This window comes from Pelodiscus sinensis, chromosome 5 (assembly GCF_052426305.1).
Source record: "Pelodiscus sinensis isolate ZL-2025 chromosome 5, ASM5242630v1, whole genome shotgun sequence".
In the NCBI taxonomy this organism is placed as follows: domain Eukaryota; kingdom Metazoa; phylum Chordata; order Testudines; family Trionychidae; genus Pelodiscus; species Pelodiscus sinensis.
In genome coordinates, this window is record NC_143056.1 from 133,045,064 (window position 1) to 133,066,414 (window position 21,351).

General features: G+C 44.9%; 1 protein-coding gene across 2 annotated transcripts; it reads right to left on the reverse strand.

Annotated features, from left to right (window-relative positions):
* Nucleotides 1-3,576: 3,576 nt before the first annotated feature.
* LOC106732906 (olfactory receptor 5AR1-like) lies at nt 3,577-7,152 on the reverse strand. Of its 2 annotated transcripts, none has more exons than XM_089778239.1 (2): nt 7,141-7,152; nt 3,577-4,506 (listed from the first exon to the last, which is right to left on the reverse strand). In XM_089778239.1, the coding sequence occupies exons 1-2, from the start codon at nt 7,150-7,152 to the stop codon at nt 3,577-3,579; spliced, it is 942 nt and encodes a 313-aa protein (XP_089634365.1). The 2 variants fall into 2 exon arrangements, with proteins under 2 accessions (XP_089634365.1, XP_075784740.2); XM_075928625.2 differs by lacking the exon at nt 7,141-7,152 and adding an exon at nt 6,163-6,190 and having other exon boundaries at nt 3,577-4,529.
* Nucleotides 7,153-21,351: the final 14,199 nt, after the last annotated feature.

The window sequence follows — 21,351 nt, forward strand, 5'->3', positions numbered from 1 at the left end:
AGTACTCAGAACCCTGAAAATCAGATTGGGAGTCAAATAGTTTGCTCACCTCAGTAAAGTTACCCAGAATACTTCTGGAGCTGCTTCCTGGGTAGAAATAAGCTGAAGTTTAATGTTCATGAATTGAGATTTGCAGTTGCAAAGAAATCAAAATCTTAGCTATTATAAAAGGAGAGGAGTCCGCCATGCTGTGTCTCACAGAAAACATTCGAGAGTACACTGGAAGACTTGAGGAGTTTCTAGAAAACGCCAGAACTTTCTAGAATTTTGTAGAAAAATGTTCTGACATGACAGGCCTTTGCCCTGCCCCTTCCAGAAGGAGATTCCGCTCTGTGGGTGAGTGTGGGGGTGGGATTAGCCCTGAGGGGATGCGGACCAGCTCAGACCTTCTGCTGGCCAGGTGGGTGAGGTGGGAGCAGGGCCAGGAGGCAGGAGTGGACCTGTGGGAGCCTGGCACCACCACTGGCAAGGGTAAGCAGGCAGCCCTAGCAATGAGCATTGATCTGGGAGCTAGCGCAGGGCCTGGGTGTGTCACTGGGAGCTGCGTCTCCTCGGCCCAGGCAGGGCACACACATTGACACTACAGCCACCCTGGTCTGTGGGAAGGGATGAGACAAAGGCCTGTTGTGTCAGACATGGAGCGGTAACAGGTGCTATTACCCCAGGATCTGGCAATTCTAAGGAGTCCAGGGTTATCAGCCACTGCTAGTAAAAGATAAAATGTAACGAACTAAATTAATTGAAATCAAAGATTTCTCTCGCCCCCTGCTTTTCCAGTCTTTCTGTCTGCGTGCCTTTCAGCCAGGACCCTCCCCCAGTCCAATGCTCCTTTCCTTTTTCTTTCAATGTTGTTGACATGAGCAGAGGGAAAAGGAGGAAGAGTACCTTTTGGGCATTTGCCTTCTCCTTAAATAGTCACTTGTCATTCATAAGAGTCATCTCCAGCTGAGGTTCTGGAGTCAAAGATGGAAAATACCAGCTGGTTCTTTTCATTCACATCCTTCTTCCTGCCCAAGAATGGCCTCTTAAACATGGGAGGTATCATGTGAGTTTTCTGACACCTCACTATGGCATCAGTTGTCCTTTTGCATCTCAGGAAATATTTGTGGCTTCCTTTTTCTAACCTCAAAATGTCTCAATAAACTTATACAGTAGAAACCTATAACTCTACATGCAATGTTGGTACACAAATTTTACCAGGACCATGATGATCAGCGGATTATGAGCTTTCAAATGATACCTCATGTGGTATGATTTGTACAAAATATATCATTGTCTTGCAAAAGGGGTGAGTGTGAGGATTACAGATGGTCACAATATGAAAATAATGGGTTTTTTTCCATCCCGTTTGCTTGTGGTTGCTTGCTTTAATTTAAAGAAATAGTAACCGGACTGATGGCAATTGAGTCTGTTGCTACAGCATGACATCTGGGACTGTATCAGGAAGCCAGGTGTCTACTTTGTATGCCAGTAGAACATGGGGCAATCTAATGGCAATGCATGTAATTCACAGTGCATGTTCAAAAAGTGAGTTTTTCAAGTTCCCTTGAATAGTTAAAAAGTCAGTATTGGAAACACTGTGGGTGTGTCTAGACTACAGAGTTTTGTCGACAAAAGTCGACAAAAGTGGACTTTTGTCGACAAAACTATACCTGCGTCTACACTACCGCTGAGTTCTGTTGACATAACGTCGACAGAACTCAGCAGTTTTGTCGACGCTGGTAAACCTCATTTTACGAGGCATAACGCCTTCTGTCGACAGAGTTCTGTCAACAGAAGGTGTTATTGCATGTAGGGTTGTGTCTAGACTACAGGGTTTTGTCGACAAAGCAGCTTGCTTTGTCGACAGAACTGGCTGCAGTCTAGACGCTCTTTGTCGACAGAAGCTTTGTCGACAGTATCTGTCAACAAAACTTCTGTCGACAAAACCCTGTAGTCTAGACGTACCCTGTGTCTCCCACACGGGGTGTGTGCTCTAACTACTGTGTAGAAAACTCCAGGGGAAACCGAACCATCACTACTTCTCCTACTCCCAACCATTTTGTAGATCTAGCTCTTCTTTACCTTTGCTTTTACATTGAAAAGTGCCTAGAAACGAGTGGAAATGTTCCTTTCTGGTCCTATTAAATGTTTCCTTCGAGCCCAAAGGAAAACATTAACATTTCCATTTTTTCCAAATATTTAGGGACTTTTTTATTGTTGGATCGGGTTGCATTGAATTTCTTGTATAATTATTTGTGATCACCCATTAAGTCTCAAATCAGCAATTGCTCCACCATTGTCTATTTCTCACTCACTGTCCCCTGAGTTGTGCCATTCCCACAATCCCTCTTCTACAGAAAAACAAGTAGTTCAGTAGCACATTAGAGACTCAGAGATGAGTGGAGAAGAAAAGGAAACGCTCCCAATTTAAAGCAGAAAATAAAAATTGGCAGTTTTCTCCTTTTTCTCCACTCACTTGAGGAAGTGGGGTTTTCCCAGGAAAGCTCATGATACTTTATGTATATTGTTAGTCTCTAAGGGTACGTCTACACTGCAATACTATTTTGGGATACTGGTGGTAAACCGCCATCTCGGTAAACCTTGTTGCACAAGGAATAAGAAATGGCTCGAAATAGTGCTTTATTCAAAATTTGGCACCGTGTAGATGTGCCAAATTTCAAAATACGCTATTTTGAAATAAAATCTAAATAAAATATGCAATTTGTGTAGTGAAAATTGCGTGTATTATTTTGAGTATAGTGTAGACATACCCTAAGGTGCTACTGGATTACATATTACTTTTTTAATGTGTAACTATCACAGCTACCTCTGAGCCTATTCTACAGAATTTATAGCACTTTCCAACAGATCTAAGCGGAAGAAGTCATAGCAAACCCACTGGTGTGGTATAAATATCAAGTGTTGATTATGCTTTTTCCTCTTTCATTCATATGGTAGACAAAACTCACACTGTTTTGTACTCCATGCACTGCACACTGTCACAGAAGATTCTCATACACTGTGCTTTCTCTTGGAAACATTACACGTGCTCTTCCTTTCTCTGTTCCCTTACCCAAAAATAAAGGCCCTTGTGGTAGAATTCCCCTTTCTCCTCCTTGGGCATGGACACAAGCCAGGGAGCAATCTCCGACACAAACCCACACAGCACATAGGGCTGCAAAGTCTCGGAAGGATGTGCACATTTTCTTAAGTTCCGTCATAAAAATCACACATTTCACACATGAAACTGCACAATGAATCCAATTGCACTACAAAGAAGAGGAATATATATTCCGTGCCCCCTGTGCTCAAGTCAAGGCAATGCAATCCCAATACAAATTGTTTCATGCTTTCAAAGCACATCACATATCACTTTATGCTCACACGTGTGAAAAAGGTGACTCCTTGAATTTTCAATGGTCAATATGTAATGAAGCCCTGATCTCATTGGAGGCCTGCAGGCCTTGTTGGAATACAAACAAATGAAAGACAATCTCACAATGAACAGTACTACCACGGGCTGTGCATCCTAATGGACGGGGAATTGAATTTGCCTGTATCTGCTCCCCATCAAAAAACAGGACTGACAAATATTCAAGAATTAGTAAGGAGTCTATTGATGGCTTTCCTGAGGGCGTCCTTCACTTCCCTGTTCCTCAGGCTGTAGATGAGGGGGTTCAACATGGGGATGACCAGTGTGTAGAACACGGAGACCATTTTGTCTCTGTCCATGGAATAGCTGGAGGTGGGTCGTAAGTACGTGAAGAGTTGGGTGCCGTGAAACATAAGTACCACAATCAAGTGGAAAGCGCAAGTGGAGAAGGCTTTGTGCCGGCCCTCAGCAGAGGGGATCCGCAATATCGTAGCAATGATATAGATGTAGGAGAGAAGGACGGTCACAATGCTGCCCACTAAAATGCAGCCGCTGAAGACAAATAACAAAATCTCACTGATGCGGGTGTCAGAGCAGGAGAGCGCCAGCAGTGGGGGAATATCACAGAAGAAATGATTGATGACATTAGAGCGGCAGAATGACAGCCGGAATGTACAACACGTGTGTATCATTGAATCCACCAACCCCACAGTATAAATCCCAGCCACCAACTGGTTACAAAATTCCTTGGACATGGTGACCCTATAGAGCAGCGGGTTACAGATGGCCACGTAACGGTCATACGCCATCACAGCCAGCAAGAAGCACTCAATATCTGTAAAAGAGTAAAAGAAATACATTTGCACAGCACAGGCAGTGTAAGAAATGCTTTTCTTCTCATCCAACAAATTCAGCAACAACTTAGGAGCTATTATGGAGGAATAGCAGAGATCACAGAAAGACAAATTCCTGAGTAAAAAGTACATGGGGGTGTGGAGTTGGGGGTCAATTGTGATTAACAAGATCATCCCCCCGTTTCCCAGCAGGTTGATAACATAAATCAGTAGGAACAGCCCAAACAGGGGGACCTGCAGCTCCGGACGATCTGTCAGTCCTGAGAGAATGAATTCAGTCACCATGGAGTGATTTCTCTCTTCCATCTCCTCTGAGTAGAGATCAGGCAGCTACAGTGATGTGGGCAGATAGATGGCTCAGGTGACTTATCCCTTCTCTGTAAGGAAGTAAGTGAAGAAAAATAGAGATCAATTTCATAATGGACACCTGTATAAGACCCAAGAAGGGCTTTTTCCACAGAGCCAGATGTTCACAGATGGTCATCCCAGTTGTGCCGAACAATGCAGACACTGTGCACATATAAATACATGTAGGTCAATCATGCCCCAAAAGACAAACCTTCCTGTTTATTAATCCATGCAGCAAAGAGCGACTTGTGATTCTGGTGTGAGAGAATCAGGATGAAAAGCATCTCAAACTGCAGAGGTGATTTCTTAGTTCAAGAAGGGGTGAGAGTACATGAGCGTCAATCTTTTTAACCTCTGTGGGGAAGGTGAGCTCCGTGGCTTGGCATGTCGGGTTGAGACAAAGCTGGATTGCTAATTGAGATTTTTGGTATGTGAAAATGGCATTTCCGTTAGTTTATATTGGAACAAAGGGTATGTCTACACTACCCCGCTAGTTCGAACTAGCGGGGTAATGTATGCATACCGAACTTGCTAATGAAGCCCGGGATTTGAATTTCCCGGGCTTCATTAGCATAAAGCCGGCGCCGCCATTTTTAAAAGCCGGCTAGTACGAACCCCGTGCCGCGCGGCTACACGCGGCACGGGCTAGATAGTTCGGAATGGCTACCTAGTTCGAACTATCTGTACACCTCGTTCCACGAGGCGTACAGATAGTTCGGAATGGCTTCCTAGTTCGAACTATCTAGCCCGTGCCGCGTGTAGCCGCGCGGCACGGGGTTCGCACTAGCCGGCTTTTAAAAATGGCGGCGCCGGCTTTATGCTAATGAAGCCCGGGAAATTCAAATCCCGGGCTTCATTAGCAAGTTCGGTATGCATACATTACCCCGCTAGTTCGAACTAGCGGGGTAGTGTAGACATACCCTAAGGGACATAATGGAAAGTAAACAGGGCATTCTATTATCCTATGGGGTAGGAGCTGAGTTGAGGACCTTACTGCTAGAGGTCAACAATTTAACACTTTGCAGTTACCATGGTCTGGGTATGAGCATGTGACTGAAATGCAGAACAATCGCACGTACCTGCTGAGAAGAGAGATGTGGTGGTGTTTCCCCTTTGACAGAAACTGCCACTATGGCGTGGTTGGGAGGTTTTATACTGAGATCTGTGATCTATGGGACAGGATACCTGAACCAAGTGGGGATATCTAAGCCCAGAGATATACAACAGCTCATTAATACACTCAGTGAACCAAAGCACCCTCAGTATAACTTGTACCCTAGGGATTAATTTGGCCCACACCTATTCCAGTGTTATTAAATGATGCAATTTCTATAAAGAGTTAATTTGCTTTGTTGTGTGTGGAAGGCAAAATCTCAGACATAACTTTCAAATACTCCATCTCACCATTCCCTTTAACGGCTCCCAAGCTGTACTACACCCCCCATAAAACTGGGTGGTCTCCTTTTGCTGAACTCTCCTGAAACATCATCTGATTCCCACACACCTAGTCTGGGCAGCAGGGAAGTTTGGTATTTTGATGGAAAGCTGATAATGCCTATGGAAAAAATAGTTCCATGACAAAAAATTAGTTTCAATGAAAATCCAAATTCTCATCAATAAACATTTTCAAAGAAAAGATTTCAGAGAGCATTAAGGACAATTTGGGGATTTAAGGCACTGGAAGGTAGAGCTGAAACACACTACAGGCAGTCCCCGACTTACGCGGATCCGACTTATGTCGGATCCGCACTTACGAACGGGGCTTTCTCGCCCCGGAGGTCGGGGCGAGAAAGCCCCGTTCGTAAGCTACTCCAGTGCCCCTGGTCTGCCGCTCTGCTCCCCGTGTCCCTGGTCTGCTGGGGGTGGTGGGGGGGGGGCGCAGCTAGTGTGCTCCCCCCCCCCGGCAGACCAGGCTTTTGTTTTGGACTCTGGGGCAGAGCAGCTGGGGCGCTGCCGATTGGTCCTGCAGCGCCGCTCTGGGCACTACTGGACCAACCCGGCAGCACCCCAGCTGCTCTGCCCCAGGTCCTGATTCAGCCGCTGCTGGTCAGTTTCAGCAGCGGCTGAATCAGGACGCCTGGGGCAGAGCAGATGCGGTGCTGCTGGGTTGGTCCAGTAGCACCGAGCGGCGCTACTGGAGCAACCCAGCAGCACCCCAGCTGCTCTGCCCCAGGCGTCCCAAGTCAGCTTCTGCTGAAACTGACCAGCGCTGACTACAGGAAGCCCCAGGCAGAGTTGCTCTGCCCCGAGCTTCCTGGAATCAGCTGCTGATCAGTTTCAGCAGCAGCTGGCTTGGGGACGCCTGGGGTTCTTAAGTTGATTCTGTATGTAAGTCAGAACTGGCGGTCAGTTTCAGCAGTGTCTGAATCTGGACGCCAGTTCCGACTTACATACAGATTCAACTTAAGAACAAACCTACAGTCCCTATCTTGTACGTAACCCGGGGACTGCCTGTAATTGCTATTCAGCTATTTATTCATCACACACCAAACACCTTTATATTGTATGTCCTTCCCATGCTAGTTTATTCCCCAATGTAGGACAGATAGATTCATTCATTGTGCTGGATGAAGACCACTGGACACCCATAGACATTCAAGAGGAGACCACAGTCATCTGCTCTCCATTGTTAATTGAGTTCTGATCCCTAATGCTGAAAATGAGCCCTATTCCCTTGATTTTCACAGTCCGCGATGCCAAAAGCAACTTTCAACTTTCTTGGCAAACACATTTTATTTCATAGCCTGAAGCAATTCAAGAACGAAAAATAGTACAGTCCCCATGAATGAGGGGACAATTCAGTTCCCGTGCCCTACCATGGGGATATCTCACCAATACAGTGTCCTGCATGACCAGGATCTTTATTTTGTGTAAGGACCCAGATATAACACCAGCAGCTCTTATGCCTTGTAAATAGCAATTCTCTTCCTACAGGTACCAGATAGTTTCTGAAATAGGGATGAGCTCTTCCTCCATAATCTCCTGCGTGAAGATTGCCCTGCCTAGCAGCCTTGTCAAGCTAAGGAAAAGGAGATGTGGATTCTCCCCTGCCTTGTAATGATGTCACAGAGACAGACGGGGTCTCCTTAGACTTGTTACATTCCTCAGCTTGTGCCTACCAGTGATGCTCAAGTCAGATTGATATGGATAGACATTCTTAAAGAGGTAACCATCACATGGATGCTGCCCATGAGACCAGATTCTGTGCTGGTGTAATGGATGTCTCTTCACTGGAGTCATTGAGCCACATCCCCAACTGGTGTAAAAGGATGTTATGAGTTACTATAGAGAACTTTCTGGGTGTCTGGCTGGTGAGTCTTGCCCACATGCTCAGGGTTTAGCTGATCGCCATATTTGGGGTCAGGAAGGAATTTTCCTCCAGGGTAGATTGGCAGAGGCCCTGGAGGTTTTTCACCTTCCTCTGTAGCATGGGGCACAGATCACAGCTGGAGGATTCTCTGCATCTTGGGGCCTTCAAAGTATTTGAAGGCTTCAATATCTGAGATATAGGTGAGAGGATTATTCTAAGAGGGGTGGGTGAGATTCTGTGGCCTGCACTGTGCAGGGGGTCAGACTAGCTGATCATAATGGTCCCTTCTGACCTTAAAGTCTATGAGTCTATGAGATGTCTCCCCATCAGAGTCCTTGGGCTACATTCCCTGCTGATGTAAATCAGCATAGATCCGCTGACACAAAAGGGCCAGATCTTCAACTGGTGTGAATCTGAGCATCTTTTCAACTGTGAAGAGTGCATCACTCCAAGACAGAATCATGTGACATATTGAAATCAAGAGTGGCTGGCTATCTAAAAGAGAGGTTCTAGTTTGAATTCGTGGGAAAGGTTCCATGCCCTTTGTTATCCAAAGGTCAGAGAAGAAATAATACATCTATAGAAAATCTGCATCACTTAAACCAAGTCATTGAGCCAGTTCCCAGGTGGTGTAAATGGACATAGCTTCATAGAAATCCATAGTCCAGAGAGCTAATGCAAATCAGTGTAGCTCCATTAAATTCCTGGCTGGGGAAATTGACCTTCAGCACCATGGACAGTTCAGTGAGACCCTGCTCCTGGCTGGCTCCTAGGATGGAACTCCCATTTATCCTGAAGTAAAGGCGAAACATCAATGAAGGCTCATTCTGTGGGGAAATATCCCTGAGAACTGAATGCACTTGAGTTAAATGGACATGTTAATGTGTAGCTGCTCTGCTTGGGCTCCCTGACTGGGACTTGGAATGATGGATAGGCCACTGGTGATGTGGTATAATACTGGACAACAGTAAAAGGGATCTGTATGACTTAATGACACATCTTGCAAGCCTATTACCTCCAGGAAGAAAACCATGGGGGTATGGCCTGATACCAGGGGGTTGGATTCAGTGACCTGAGGTCTCTTCCAACCCTATCATTCTATGACTGCTTAAAGACTATGGAACCATGCAACCAGAGGTGCTTATGAGAGCTGAGTAACATGCTGTTACACAGAAGACTCAAGTTTTAAAGGAATCCCTTGGAGATTGTCCTAAGAGACAGCAACCTAGTCTAGCTAGGGAAGAGACATCATGCATTAGAATCATAGAATCATAGATTCCAAGAGCTGGAAGAGACCCTCAGAAGGTCGATCCAGCCCCCTGCCCAAACCAGGACCAACCCCAACTAAATCATCCCAGCCAGGGCTTTGTCAAGCTGGGACTTAAAAACCTCTTGGGATGGCGATTCCACCATCTCCCTAGGGAACTTATCCCAGTGCTTCACCACCCTCCTAGAGAAATAGTTTTTCCTACTCTCCAACCTAGACCTCCCCCCCTCCCCGTAACTTGAGACCATTGCTCCTCATCCTGCCATCTGCCACCACTGAGAACAGCCTCTCTCCATCCTCTTTGGAACCTCCCTTCAGGGAGTTGAAGGCTGCTATCAAATCCCCCCTCACTCTTCTCTTCTGCAGACTAAACAAGCCCAAATCCCTCAGCCTCTCCTCATAGGCCATGTGCTCCAGCCCCCTCATTAAACTCCTGCCCTCTAGTGATGTTATACAAGAAGACGGGGCATCGCTGAAACCTGCTTCATTCCATAAAAGATGCAACCTCTGGGGAACTTGCCATTTCATTAGACATATCCTCCCAAAAATATAGTACTGTCCTCCTCCCTTAATGAACAAGCATGCAGGGCTGTCAAATCCAACGAGAGACATTGATGGAGGAGAATTGGGTCTGCTGAATTTGACTCCTGTCCTGGATCCCCCTTAGCAGGCTGCAGTTACAGACAGATGCTGAGGCTGTGACTTGCATGCTGGAAGGTGGTTTGTGAGGGGCCCAGGTGGAGGGCACCTCAGCAAGGCATGCAAGGTTACAGACCGAGGTGACACAGCCACTGATTAGCCTAGATTGTAACCTATGTCATGTCACAGGCACCCACTGAGAAAAATCTCCCAGTAATGCCAGAAGTGTGGTTCTTACAAAGTTAGATTGACATGAAAGGATGAAGTCACCACAGGGAAGGGCTCATGCACTAATCCATCGCTGTGTATGCGGTAGGGCATTGTGGTCATAATCTAGTTCCAAGGAGAGAGATGGTAGGCCCAGTTCACACTATTCCTGTCTTCACCATGGCAGAAAACATTCCCATAGGCGCATAGGTTTGGCTGGTATTATTCCGTGTTCCAGGGCATGTTGGTGCCTCCTTGTTCCACAACTTTGTAGCCTGGAAGATCTGACTGCATTATGTGGAAAATCGACTCTGTGAACATTCTTTGCAGCCCCTTCCTAGGGATTACACAAAAGAACAAAGTCATGCTTCCCTGAGCAACAGTAGAAACAATCAAGGGCAGTCAATCTCGCTATTCGGAAACTTCCAAATATAACACTCCAGGTGTGTGCCCAGTAAACACTATGGCTGCGTCTAGACTGGCATGATTTTGCCCAAATAATTTTAATGGAAAAGTTTTTCCGTTAAAAGTATTTGTGCAAGAGAGCATCTATACTGGCATGTGCCTTTGCACAAAAGATTTGCTTTTGCGCAAAAGCATCTGTGCCAGCGTAGACACACTCTTGCACAAGAAAGATCCATTGGCCATTTTAGCCATTGGGCTTTCTTGCGCAAGAAATTAAGGTTGCTGTCTACACTGGTCCTCTTGCGCAAGAATACTTGCGCAAGAGGGCTTATCCCTGAGCGGGAGCGTCAGACTATTTGCGCAAGAACCACTGATTTTGTACATTACAAAGTCAGTGTTCTTGCGCAAATACTCGCGGCCAGTGTAGACAGGTGGCAAGATTTTGCGCAAAAGCGGCCGCTTTTCCTCAAAATCATGCCAGTCTAGATGCACACTAAGTCCTTGTTTCCTCCAGGAGTCATGCTCATAACTCCGTTATATACGGTGGAGAATGCAGGCAGACTTGGTCCCCTCCTGATACAAAGGGAATAGAGAGAGGAATGGGCAAACTGTGGTGCATAGTGGTTGAAAAAGTGAGAATGGAGAAAGCAAGATGGGATGTTATGGGAGGGCCTGTGAGACTCACCTCACTGAGCAGCAAAGTGGATTCTTTCAAAGGGTGCAAAGGTGAACAAAGAGACCTCTCTGGAGGCCAGGCACCAATGGCGGGGAGGCTGGTGCTGAGAACAAAGAACTATTACACCAGTGGGCGAAAGAGACATCAGATAAGGGAATGTCCCTATTGGGACAGAGCAGAGGGGCCCACGCGGACAGAAAGAATGGTGGGGCAGAGCTCGTGTGACAATAACTGGGAGTCCCAGATGTGTTGGGGCCACGGAGAGGTCAGGAGCATTAAGAAAAAGTGCCCCAATGGGACTTGCAAGGCCAAGGCTAGCCCTGAAGTAAGGACTAAGCCAGGGACAGGAGGGGAGAGGGCCAAGGCAAAGGATACATGAAGACAGTGCTTTGTCACCAGAATATCGGCATACAAAAACACAGCCCCGTGAGAAGGGGACAGAGGCCAGAGAACCATAATCCGCCTGAGACTATCCCAAAAGAGGGGGTGGAAAGGGCTCAGGCTCCAGATGGGAGATTGTCTGGGGGAGAGGGATCCCACACAAACCTGGGAACCCACCAGGGAGCCAAGAGATGGATGCCCTGGTATAAGGGCCAGAGACACACTGTGGAGGCAGGTGAGACAAAAACATGAACCACCAGCCAAAGGTGGTTCACTCAACCAGCACTGAGCTAATTCCCAGCATAACCAGCAGGTGGCACTGTGGTGGTGGGTCTCACTATGGTACAGAGTGGCTCACTCTGTTTATCAAATCATCGTTCAAGCTAGTGTGCGAAGAAAACCACGAGGTTCCAAATAATATAGACAGGGTTGTACGTTGTAAATAAAAAGTCAGTTGAAAATGACAGTGTGAAGAACACGTTTTATGTTGTCTGCTTTCTCAAGGGGGCTGTGTCACATGATCAGATTGACACACCATTATTCTATCTTAACCCTAGGGGGGGAGGGATAGCTCAGTGGTATGAGCATTGGCCTGCTAAACCCTGGGTTGAGAGTTCAATCCTTGCAGAGGCCATTTGGGGGCAAGAATTCATCAGCATAGTACTTGGTCCTGCTGTGTAGGCAGGAGACTGGACTCAACTCAATGACCTTTCAAGGTCCCTTCTAGTTCTAGGAGATAGGCAATCTCCATTAATTTCTTTAAAATTTTTACCCATCATGCAAAGCCTATCAGACCACAGCTATCATGCCTATAATACTTTGATTCTCAACCAAGACTCCAGGGTTCCCAGGGGGGTGAGGCGTGAATAGGATTCAGGGGGTTGGCAGAAGTACTGGGCAGAAAGCTGAAGAGCCGCCACATGGAGCTGAAGTCTAGAGGCCAAAACCCATCCTCCCATGGCTGAATCTTCCTGCATGAGCTGTGTTGGCCAGGCCTGATTTAAGGTAAAGAGGCCATCACCAGTGGAGAGGGGGGCAGAGAGGAGAGGGGCACCTGCCTGAGCGTTGTTCAGGGTAAGGACACACACATGCCTACACTCAACATTCAACGTCACCATACCCTCACAGTATGCACATGCAGGCTGCGCACCAAACACACACACACACACACTACCCATGGCCCACGCACAGCTTGATCGTGAGTTCAGAGTAAACTCTGGTGGGGATCAGGGACAGCTGGACTATTTCCAGCTAACCTGAACAAAACTAACTGATGGAGATACTGCTGCCCTGGTAGGGAAATAAGAGTAGATTTCCCAATTAGTGTAGCTACCTTCTCTGAGGTCTGGTGCATGCTCAAAAATTACATCAACCAAGTTGTGTCACACCAGGCCGAGAAACTTTTCACACCTTGTGGGAAGCAGGTGGGTTGCCCTAACCCTCAGTGCAATTTTTCCATTCACATAGCTCCTGCCTTTCGGAGATGTGGAATAATCATACGGATGGAAACCCACTTGTATCAATGGGGAGGGTGTCTGCATTTTGGCTCTGGGTCCGTTCCTTAGCTAAGTCATTGTGGTGACTTCCATGTAGACATTCCTTGACTCGATGGGAAAGATTTTCTCCTGCCTCTTAAGGGTACTTTTCTCTTCTTTGCTGTCCCTCCTCTCCCTCCCTTGCTAAAACTCTCCCTTTTTTACTGGTCAATACATTCAGAAAAATTAAAATGTCTCCTCTCGGGATTATTCCTTCCTTCCCGTAAAAGGCTCACTGTCATTTCAATTAAAGGCCAAAATGCACTGAAAATGACCTCTGAACTCATGTCATGGTGGCACCACTTTGCTTTCTCCCCCTTCACCTTCAAGGAGAAGGACCCTAGAATGAAACTTAGAGTCCAAACTTTCCCTGGTTGCTCTCCATGCCCACATTCTCTAGAATAATAACTCCCAAAGTCATCTAAGTGCAATTTCACTTCTGCTGCCCCTGAAGTCAAATTGCGCTTTGATGGCTTTGAGATTTGCTGGCTGTGGCATCTTTGCTCCCAGGAGAACAGCTGTGCAGAGCCTATGCAATTACTGTAGTTGCCATGGCTTTCCTTGTGCAAATGGAACCCAGCAGGCCAGAGCATCAGCTGGTATGGAGTGCTGCATCTCCCGTAAGGGCTTTTTAATATGTTCAAAGATGGGAATGTGTTAAACTTCTTTTGTTGGTCAGATCTCCAAAACTCATTGGCATAGATACCATGGGCCAGGATCTTCTCAGAGTCACCCTGTATAACTCCAGAAGAATGTGACTAATATCAGCAGAATTAATCTGGAGTCACACTGATACTGCCTTACTCAGAATCACACCATCACACAACACATGTAGCGTAAAGGGAAACCAGACCCTTGTGCATACGATTTGGGCTCTGCTCTCAATCCTGCTCCTCCACCACCAGAGATTTTTGGACATATCCCTTTAACTCCTTCTGTCTCAAGAACGCTATTTTCAAAAAGGATGCTTTGAAATTAACACACCTCTGTAAATTGATTTGAGAGCTAGAGGTTATCAACGCTATGTGCTACTGTGACTATTTCACATGTCCAGTTCTCCACACTTCTTTGTCCTCTTTGTTACATGGGGTTCTTTCAACCCAAAACTCTTGGTAACTTTTACTCTCAGTGAGGTGGTATCAGGAAATAATTCAGGGGAGACACAGTCGTCCAACCGATAAATGGATGGTACAAACAGGACAACACAAGAGTGTTTTCACTTAAAGCTAAACTTTACTTAGTCTCAAGCACTTATACACATCTGCAACAGGTTAGTAAAACACCCCCACCCTTGATAATTACTGAAGTTGAGTGTGGCTTTTGAGTGACACCGAGCAGTCTTCCGATGGCCAGTTTTCCGTCTGCCAGTGGGGACGAAAATGCGTCCAGATGTGAAGAGTCCTCAAGGAGTCCTCGAGGCATCCCTCCAAGTGTTGCCAAAATTGTCGCCCCCAACTCAAACTTTCCTTCCCTCTTTATCCATTAGTGGTACAATAACATGTCACTCAAAAGCTAGTTAGGCAAGCACTTTTTAAAGGTTAGGCAGGAGGTTTTCTTCTGATCATCACTTTCACCGGGTACGTTTTTTTCTTTTTCAGAGACACCATGCTTGGGGGCCCTGACAGATCTATGTCTTAGGGCGTTTAGACAAACTTCCTGTTTTTCTTACTGTATAGCTCAGTGATTTCACTAGAGATTTGGGCCTCAGGAAGGATGCAGGGTCAAGCTGCCCTCTCCGTGGCACCCAAACTCCCCTTCTTCCTGCTCCCTGACTTGGCCATGCTGTCTAGGCCTATTTTGGGCCTGTTAGCTTGGTTGCTAAAATTCAAGCAGTAAGCAATAGTGGTTCAGGCACATTACTGGATTTGCTGAAATCTCCCCGTATGTGTTCACCTGGATGAATCCCTGTTTGGCGTTTTATTTGAGGCATAAGGGCTATATGAGGTACACGCACTTAAGGCTCTGGGACAGATTCATGAAGAAGTGCATCCCACACTGCTTTTCAGTATGACAGCACAGAGCACTAATGTCTATGTCACAGGGCCTAGTGATGCTGAATGAATGTGTGTCCGGTACTGTCCAGCACCCTCCTGGATAATAGATAATTCCAACTCATATAAACTCTTTCAAGGAATTATTGGAATTAATGGATACTTCCAACTCTCATAAACTCTTTCTAGGAATTATTAAGAAAGGGATAGAAAATAAGACACAGAATAGCTTAGGCTGTGTTTAGACTACATGGCTCTATCGATGGAGCCATGTAGATTAGACAGATAGACAAAGGCAAATGAAGCAGCAATTTAAATGATCGCGGCTTCATTTACATTTACATGGCTGCCGCGCTGAGCTGACAAACAGCTGATCAGCTGTTTGTCGGCTCAGCGCGCTAGTCTGGACACTCCCCTGCCGACATCAAAGGCCTTTGTCGGCAGCCCCGTTATTCCTCGTTATTCCTCAGCTGTTTGTCGGCTCAGTGCGGCAGCCATGTAAATTTAAATGAAGCCGCGATCATTTAAATCGCGGCTTCATTTGCCTTAGCCAAAAAAACAAATCTACATGGCCCCGTCAAGGGAGCCATGTAGTTTAGACGTACCCTTACTGTCCCTATATAAAACTATGGTACGCCCACATCTTGAATACTGTGTACAGATGTGGTCTCCTCACCTCAAAAAAATATTTTGGCCTTGGAAAGCGTTCAGAAAAGGGCAACTAAAATGATTAGGGGTTTGAAACGGATCCCATATGAGGAGAGGTTAAAGCGACTGGGACTTTTCAGTTTAGAAAAGAGGAGACTGAGGGGTGATATGATAGAGGTATATAAAATCCTAAGTGGTGTGGAGAGGGAAAATAAAGAAAAGTTATTTATTAGTTCCCTAAATAGAAGAACTAGAGAACACCAAATGAAATTAATGGGTAGCAGGTTTAAAACTAATAAAAGAAAGTTCTTCTTCACACAGCGTGTAGTCAACCTGTGGAACTCCTTGCCAGAGGAGGCTGTGAAGGCTAGGACTATAATAGAGTTTAAAGAGAAGCTAGATAATTTCATGGAGGTTAGGTCCATAAAAGGCTATTAGCCAGGGGATAAAATGGTGTCCTTGGCCAATGTTTGTCAGAGCCTGGAAAGGGATGGCAGGAGACAAATCGTCTGATCATTGTCTTCGGTCCACCCTCTCTGGTGCACCTGGTGCTGGCCACTGTCGGCAGGCAGGCTACTGGGCTAGATGGACCTTTGGTCTGACCCAGTACGGCCGTTCTTATGTTCTTATGTTATGTTCTTATGTTCTAAATCCTGTTCTCAAGTAGAAGTTCCCAAATATTTCAATACAAAACCACACTGGCTTAGATAAAACAAGAAAACACCTTTATTCACCACAGAAAGAAAGATGTGAAGTGTTTGCGTGTCATGAGGTATAAAAGTCAGAATTGGTTACAAAGAAATATAAGGTAAAATGCAACTAATAACTAGATTAGCAAGCAAAGTGAATTCAAAGCAAAGATTTCTTTCATCACCTGCTTTTGCAGTCTTACTGACTGGATGCCTTTCAGCCAAAACCTGCTGCATCTGTTTCCCTCGGAAGGTGTTGGTGCCTTGAACAGAGAGAAAAGGAGGCAGAGTACGGTTTGGTGAATTTGCCTTCTCCTCTTATAGTCATGTCTCTTTCATAAGAATCCTCTCAACTGAGGGTCAGGTGACAAAATCTGATGTTCACAAAACTGCCAGAGCAGAGCCCAGAGACATAGAGATAGAGACATGGAGATAGAGACCCCAGCTGTTGGTAAATTTCTTGCATACTTCCTACTTTTTGCCCAGGAATGGCCTCTTAAATATATTATTTGATTTTGTTTGCCCTTAGCTGGGGTATTTGTTTGTTTGTTTGTTTCACAGGACAATAATGTTATACAGTAGAATCCAATAACTTTACATATAATGTTGCCACACACTTTTTACCAGAACAATGATGATCAGCAGATTATGAGTTTTCAAATACACTTCATGAGGCATGCTTTGTACAAAATGTATTGTCATCTTGCAAAAGAGGATGAGCATACATTTATTTGCCTATAGTTGCCCTCTTTAATTTTAAGAAGTAGCAGGTGGATTGAAATTAAAGGAGTCTTTTGCAATAGCTTGACATCTGAGACTGTGTCAGGAAGAAAGATCATGTAATTGGCTTTCCAGTTAAACGTGGAATAATCTGCGGGTAGATCATGCAATTTACAGTATACCTTCAAAATGGGAATTGACAAAGTTTCCTTGAGTAGTTAAAAAGTCAGTACTGCAGACTGTGAGAGATACCTTCCATCATGCGTGAGACACACAAGGGTGAATCTGAAGAAGGTTGCAATACAACCTTCTTCAGAGGTTGGGGCTGGATTGCAACTCTATTAGGATATGTCTACACTAGCCCCCTAGTTCGAATTAAGGAGGCTAATGTAGGCACTCGAGCTTGCAAATGAAATCCGGGATTTAAATATCCCAGGCTTTATTTTCATGTTCCTGTCCAGTCGCCATTTTTAAATGCCACTAGTCCGGACTAACTGTCCGCGGCTACACGCGGCAGTTAAATGGTAATTTGAACTAAGTCCTTACTTTGAATTACCTGTTACTCCTCCTGGAATGAGGTGTAGCAGGTAATTGAAACTAAGGACTTAGTTTGAATTACCGTTTAACTGCCGCGTGAAGCCGCGGGCAGTCTGTCCGGACTAGTGGCATTTAAAAATGGCGACTGGACAGGAACATGAAAATAAAGCCTGGGATATTTAAATCCTGGATTTCATTTGCAAGCTCGAGTGCCTACATTAGCCTCCCTAGTTCGAACTAGGGGGCTAGTGTAGACATACCCTTACACATAGGTTTTATACAACTGTTCCTCTATTTCCATAAGAAGGAAGACCATTGAGTATATAGAGCCTTAGATTGTGTCTTTGCTATGGGTCAGATCAATGGGGCAGTGATCGATCGATCCAACAGGGTGAATTTATTGCAACTAGCACCCTGAATCAGTGAATGCTTCTGAAAACACCACCTCCAGAGAGTTCCACTGAGAATTGGCAATAACATACAGACTAGAAGATTTTCTTATGTCAAACAACTCCAACATTCTTAAAGCAATGTCTTCAATTCTTCATCATTGAACATGGAAAATAAAAATGAAATTGCTAATACAAATGGTCATCTTTTAATTTTTAGTTATAGTGAATGGAATTATTCGGGAGCCTGAGAGTGAGGTATCTATCTCCTTTACTTTCAGCATAAGCAAATACTGGAGCATTTTATGAATTTGCTAATGCTGGCTATAGAAGGTAAATCATCCAATCTGAGAGTTGTGAGGCTCCACTACAGTAGCCCTTTGGTACCAAGATATAGAAAGGACGGTGAAATTCAAAGGCTCTGTGCTTCAGTTACATAACTCTTCCATCAACAAAGCACCATTGAATCAATGTGGCATAGCTTAGAATGACATAAAGAATTGCAGGAGTCCAGCTTAGAAAAAGATCGAGGACAGAAAATAGCCCACTCACCACGGCATTGTCCAGCAATGCGTGAGACACACTTTCAAATGTTTTCTCTACATCAGACTGGCAAGAGATTCAAATGTGTCTTCCTACATCCCATATGAGTGCTCTATCACAGAGGCCAGGTCTACACTAAGCCAGAAATTTTACTTAAGTTGCACAGCTGCATCTACGAGAATTATGTAGCTGGAGTCAACGTACCGTAAGCTGAATTTCTGGGGTGGCCCCCCTGCAGGAGGTCAACAGGAGAAACTTTCCCATCAAGTTCCCTTACTCCTCATGACTCCAACGTGCACCAGGGTTAATGGGGGTAACATCAGTGTTCAATTGAGCGAGCCTTTACTAGACCTGTTAATTGAACCCTGAAAGATTGATCTTTGGAGTATCAATCTTCCTGGAAATATAGACAAGGCCTGAGTTAAACTCTACAATGGAAGCAGCAGCATCAATACCTCTTCCACCTCCATCCATTTTGTCCATATAGACCTTTATTGTCTTTGCTTTCATATTGAAAATTCCCCAGGAAGGAAAGGAAATGGTCAGTTTCTGGCCATGTTAAGTATTTCCGTCAACCCCGAAGGAAATGTTGGTGAATGTTTTAAATTTGCCAAACATCACCTTTAGGTGTGGATCTGGTTGCACTGAATTCTTTTTACAAATATTTGTAACAGCAATGAACTGGAAAATCAGGAAATCACCCAGTTTTATCCATTCCTCACTCACAGTCCCCTGAGCCATACCATTCCCACAATCCCTATTCTTCAGAGTCTGTAATACTTTCCAACAGATTCAAGGGGGAAACTCATAGCTGATGTGGTGCACATATTGTGTGTCTCATGTACATTTTCCCATCTGTTTAATTCATATGGCAGAGAAATCTAACCCTCTCAGAGCTTTCTCAGTGCAGACTTTCATGGGGTGCATCTACACTGCACGGCTGTGTCTAGACTGGCAAATTTTTCCGCAAAAGCAGCTTTTGCAGAAAAACTTGCCAGCTGTCTACACTGGCCGCTTGAATTTCCGCAAGAACACTGACAATCTCATGTAAGAAATCAGTGCTTCTTCTGGAAATACTGTGCTGCTCCAATTTGGGCAAAAGTCCTTTTGCGCAAAGCTTTTGCGCAAAAGGGCCAGTGTAGACAGCTCAGATTTGTTTTGCGCAAAAAAGCCCCGATCGCAAAAATGGCGATCTGGGCTTTTTTGCGGAAAAGCGCGTCTAGATTGGCACGGATGCTTTTCTGCAAAAAGTGCTTTTGCGGAAAAGCATCCGTGCCAATCTGGACGCTCTTTTCCTCAAATGCTTTTAACGGAAAAGTTTTCCGTTAAAAGCATTTGCGGAAAATCATGCCAGTCTAGACGTAGCAGCTGTATTTCAAGATAACTGGTGTTATTTTGAAATAACTATGAGTGCGTCTACACAGCCATTCCTTTCTTTCAAAGTAATTTCAAAATAATGGATGGCTTATTCCAAAATCTGTAAACCTCATTCTACGAGGAATAATGACTATTCTGAAATAGCTATTTCAAAATAAGATGTGTGTAGATGCTCCACTGTTGTATTTTGAAATAGCCCCTCATTCTAAGTTGAGCCTCCTGGGGCTGTAAATCGAGAAAGCACATCTACATCAGGGAAACCTGCCTCGGACTAATTTTGAGGCTTCCCTGCAGTGTAGACGTGCTATTTTGAAATAAGCTATTTCAGAATAACTAGGGTTGCCATATTTGTACTTTCAAAAAAGAGGACGCTCCTGAGATGGAGTGTATCTGTATCAGTATCTTCCAACTCATGTTGTATTAATGTGTTGTATATTGTAACACATGAATACAACGTGAATTGGTACATACTGATACAGATACACTCTCAGGAGTGTCCGCTTTTTTGAAAGTTCAAATACGGTAACCCTAGAATAAGTATTCCAGAATAGCTTTTTTGAAATAAGCATGCAGTGTAGATGTACCCACACCATGCTCTCTCTTGAAAGTAACAACCTTGCTGTTTCTTCTTTTGTTGTTCCCTTAACTTAAAATACAGGCCATTGTGAGAGAACTCACCTTTCTCCTCCTCAGGCATGGACACAAACCAGCTGACAATCTCTATGGCTGTGTCTACACTGGCAAGTTGTTCCAGAAAATCAGCCGCTTTTCCGGAAAAACTTGCCAGCTGTCTACACTGGCCGCTTGAATTTCCGGAAAAGCACTAATGATCTAATATAAAATCATCAGTGCTTTTCCGGAAAAACTATGCTGCTCCCATTCGGGCAAAAGTCTTTTTCCGGAAAACTGTTCCGGAAAAGGGCCAGTGTAGACAGCACAATAGTGTTTTCCGCAAAAAAGTCCCGATCGCGAAAATGACGATCGGGGTTTTTTTGCGGAAAAGTGCGTCTAGATTGGCCATGGACGCTTTTCCGCAAAAAGTGCTTTTCCGGAAAAGCGTCCTGCCAATCTAGACGCACTTTTCTGAAAATGCTTTTAATGGAAAACTTTTCCGTTAAAAGCATTTCCGGAAAATCATGCAAGTGTACACATAGCCTATGACCCCCTGGAACAGATAAGGAGCAACAGAATATGAGGGGTGGGTGCAAAGTCCCTTTGGTTCTGCCATAAACATTACACACGTCATACATGCAACTGCACAATAAATCCAACCCTGCTCCAAAGAGGATAGATGTGCTCCCCTCCTTGTCTCAATCCAATAAAATGTTCCCCAATACAAGCAGCTCCATGCTTTCAAAGCACATGACATATATTGTTATGCTCACACATGTGAAACAGGCAACTCTTTGAATTTTGCAGTGGCCTAATGAAGCCCAGATCTCAGTTGGAGCCTGCTCTCTTTGTTGGAATACAAGCAAAT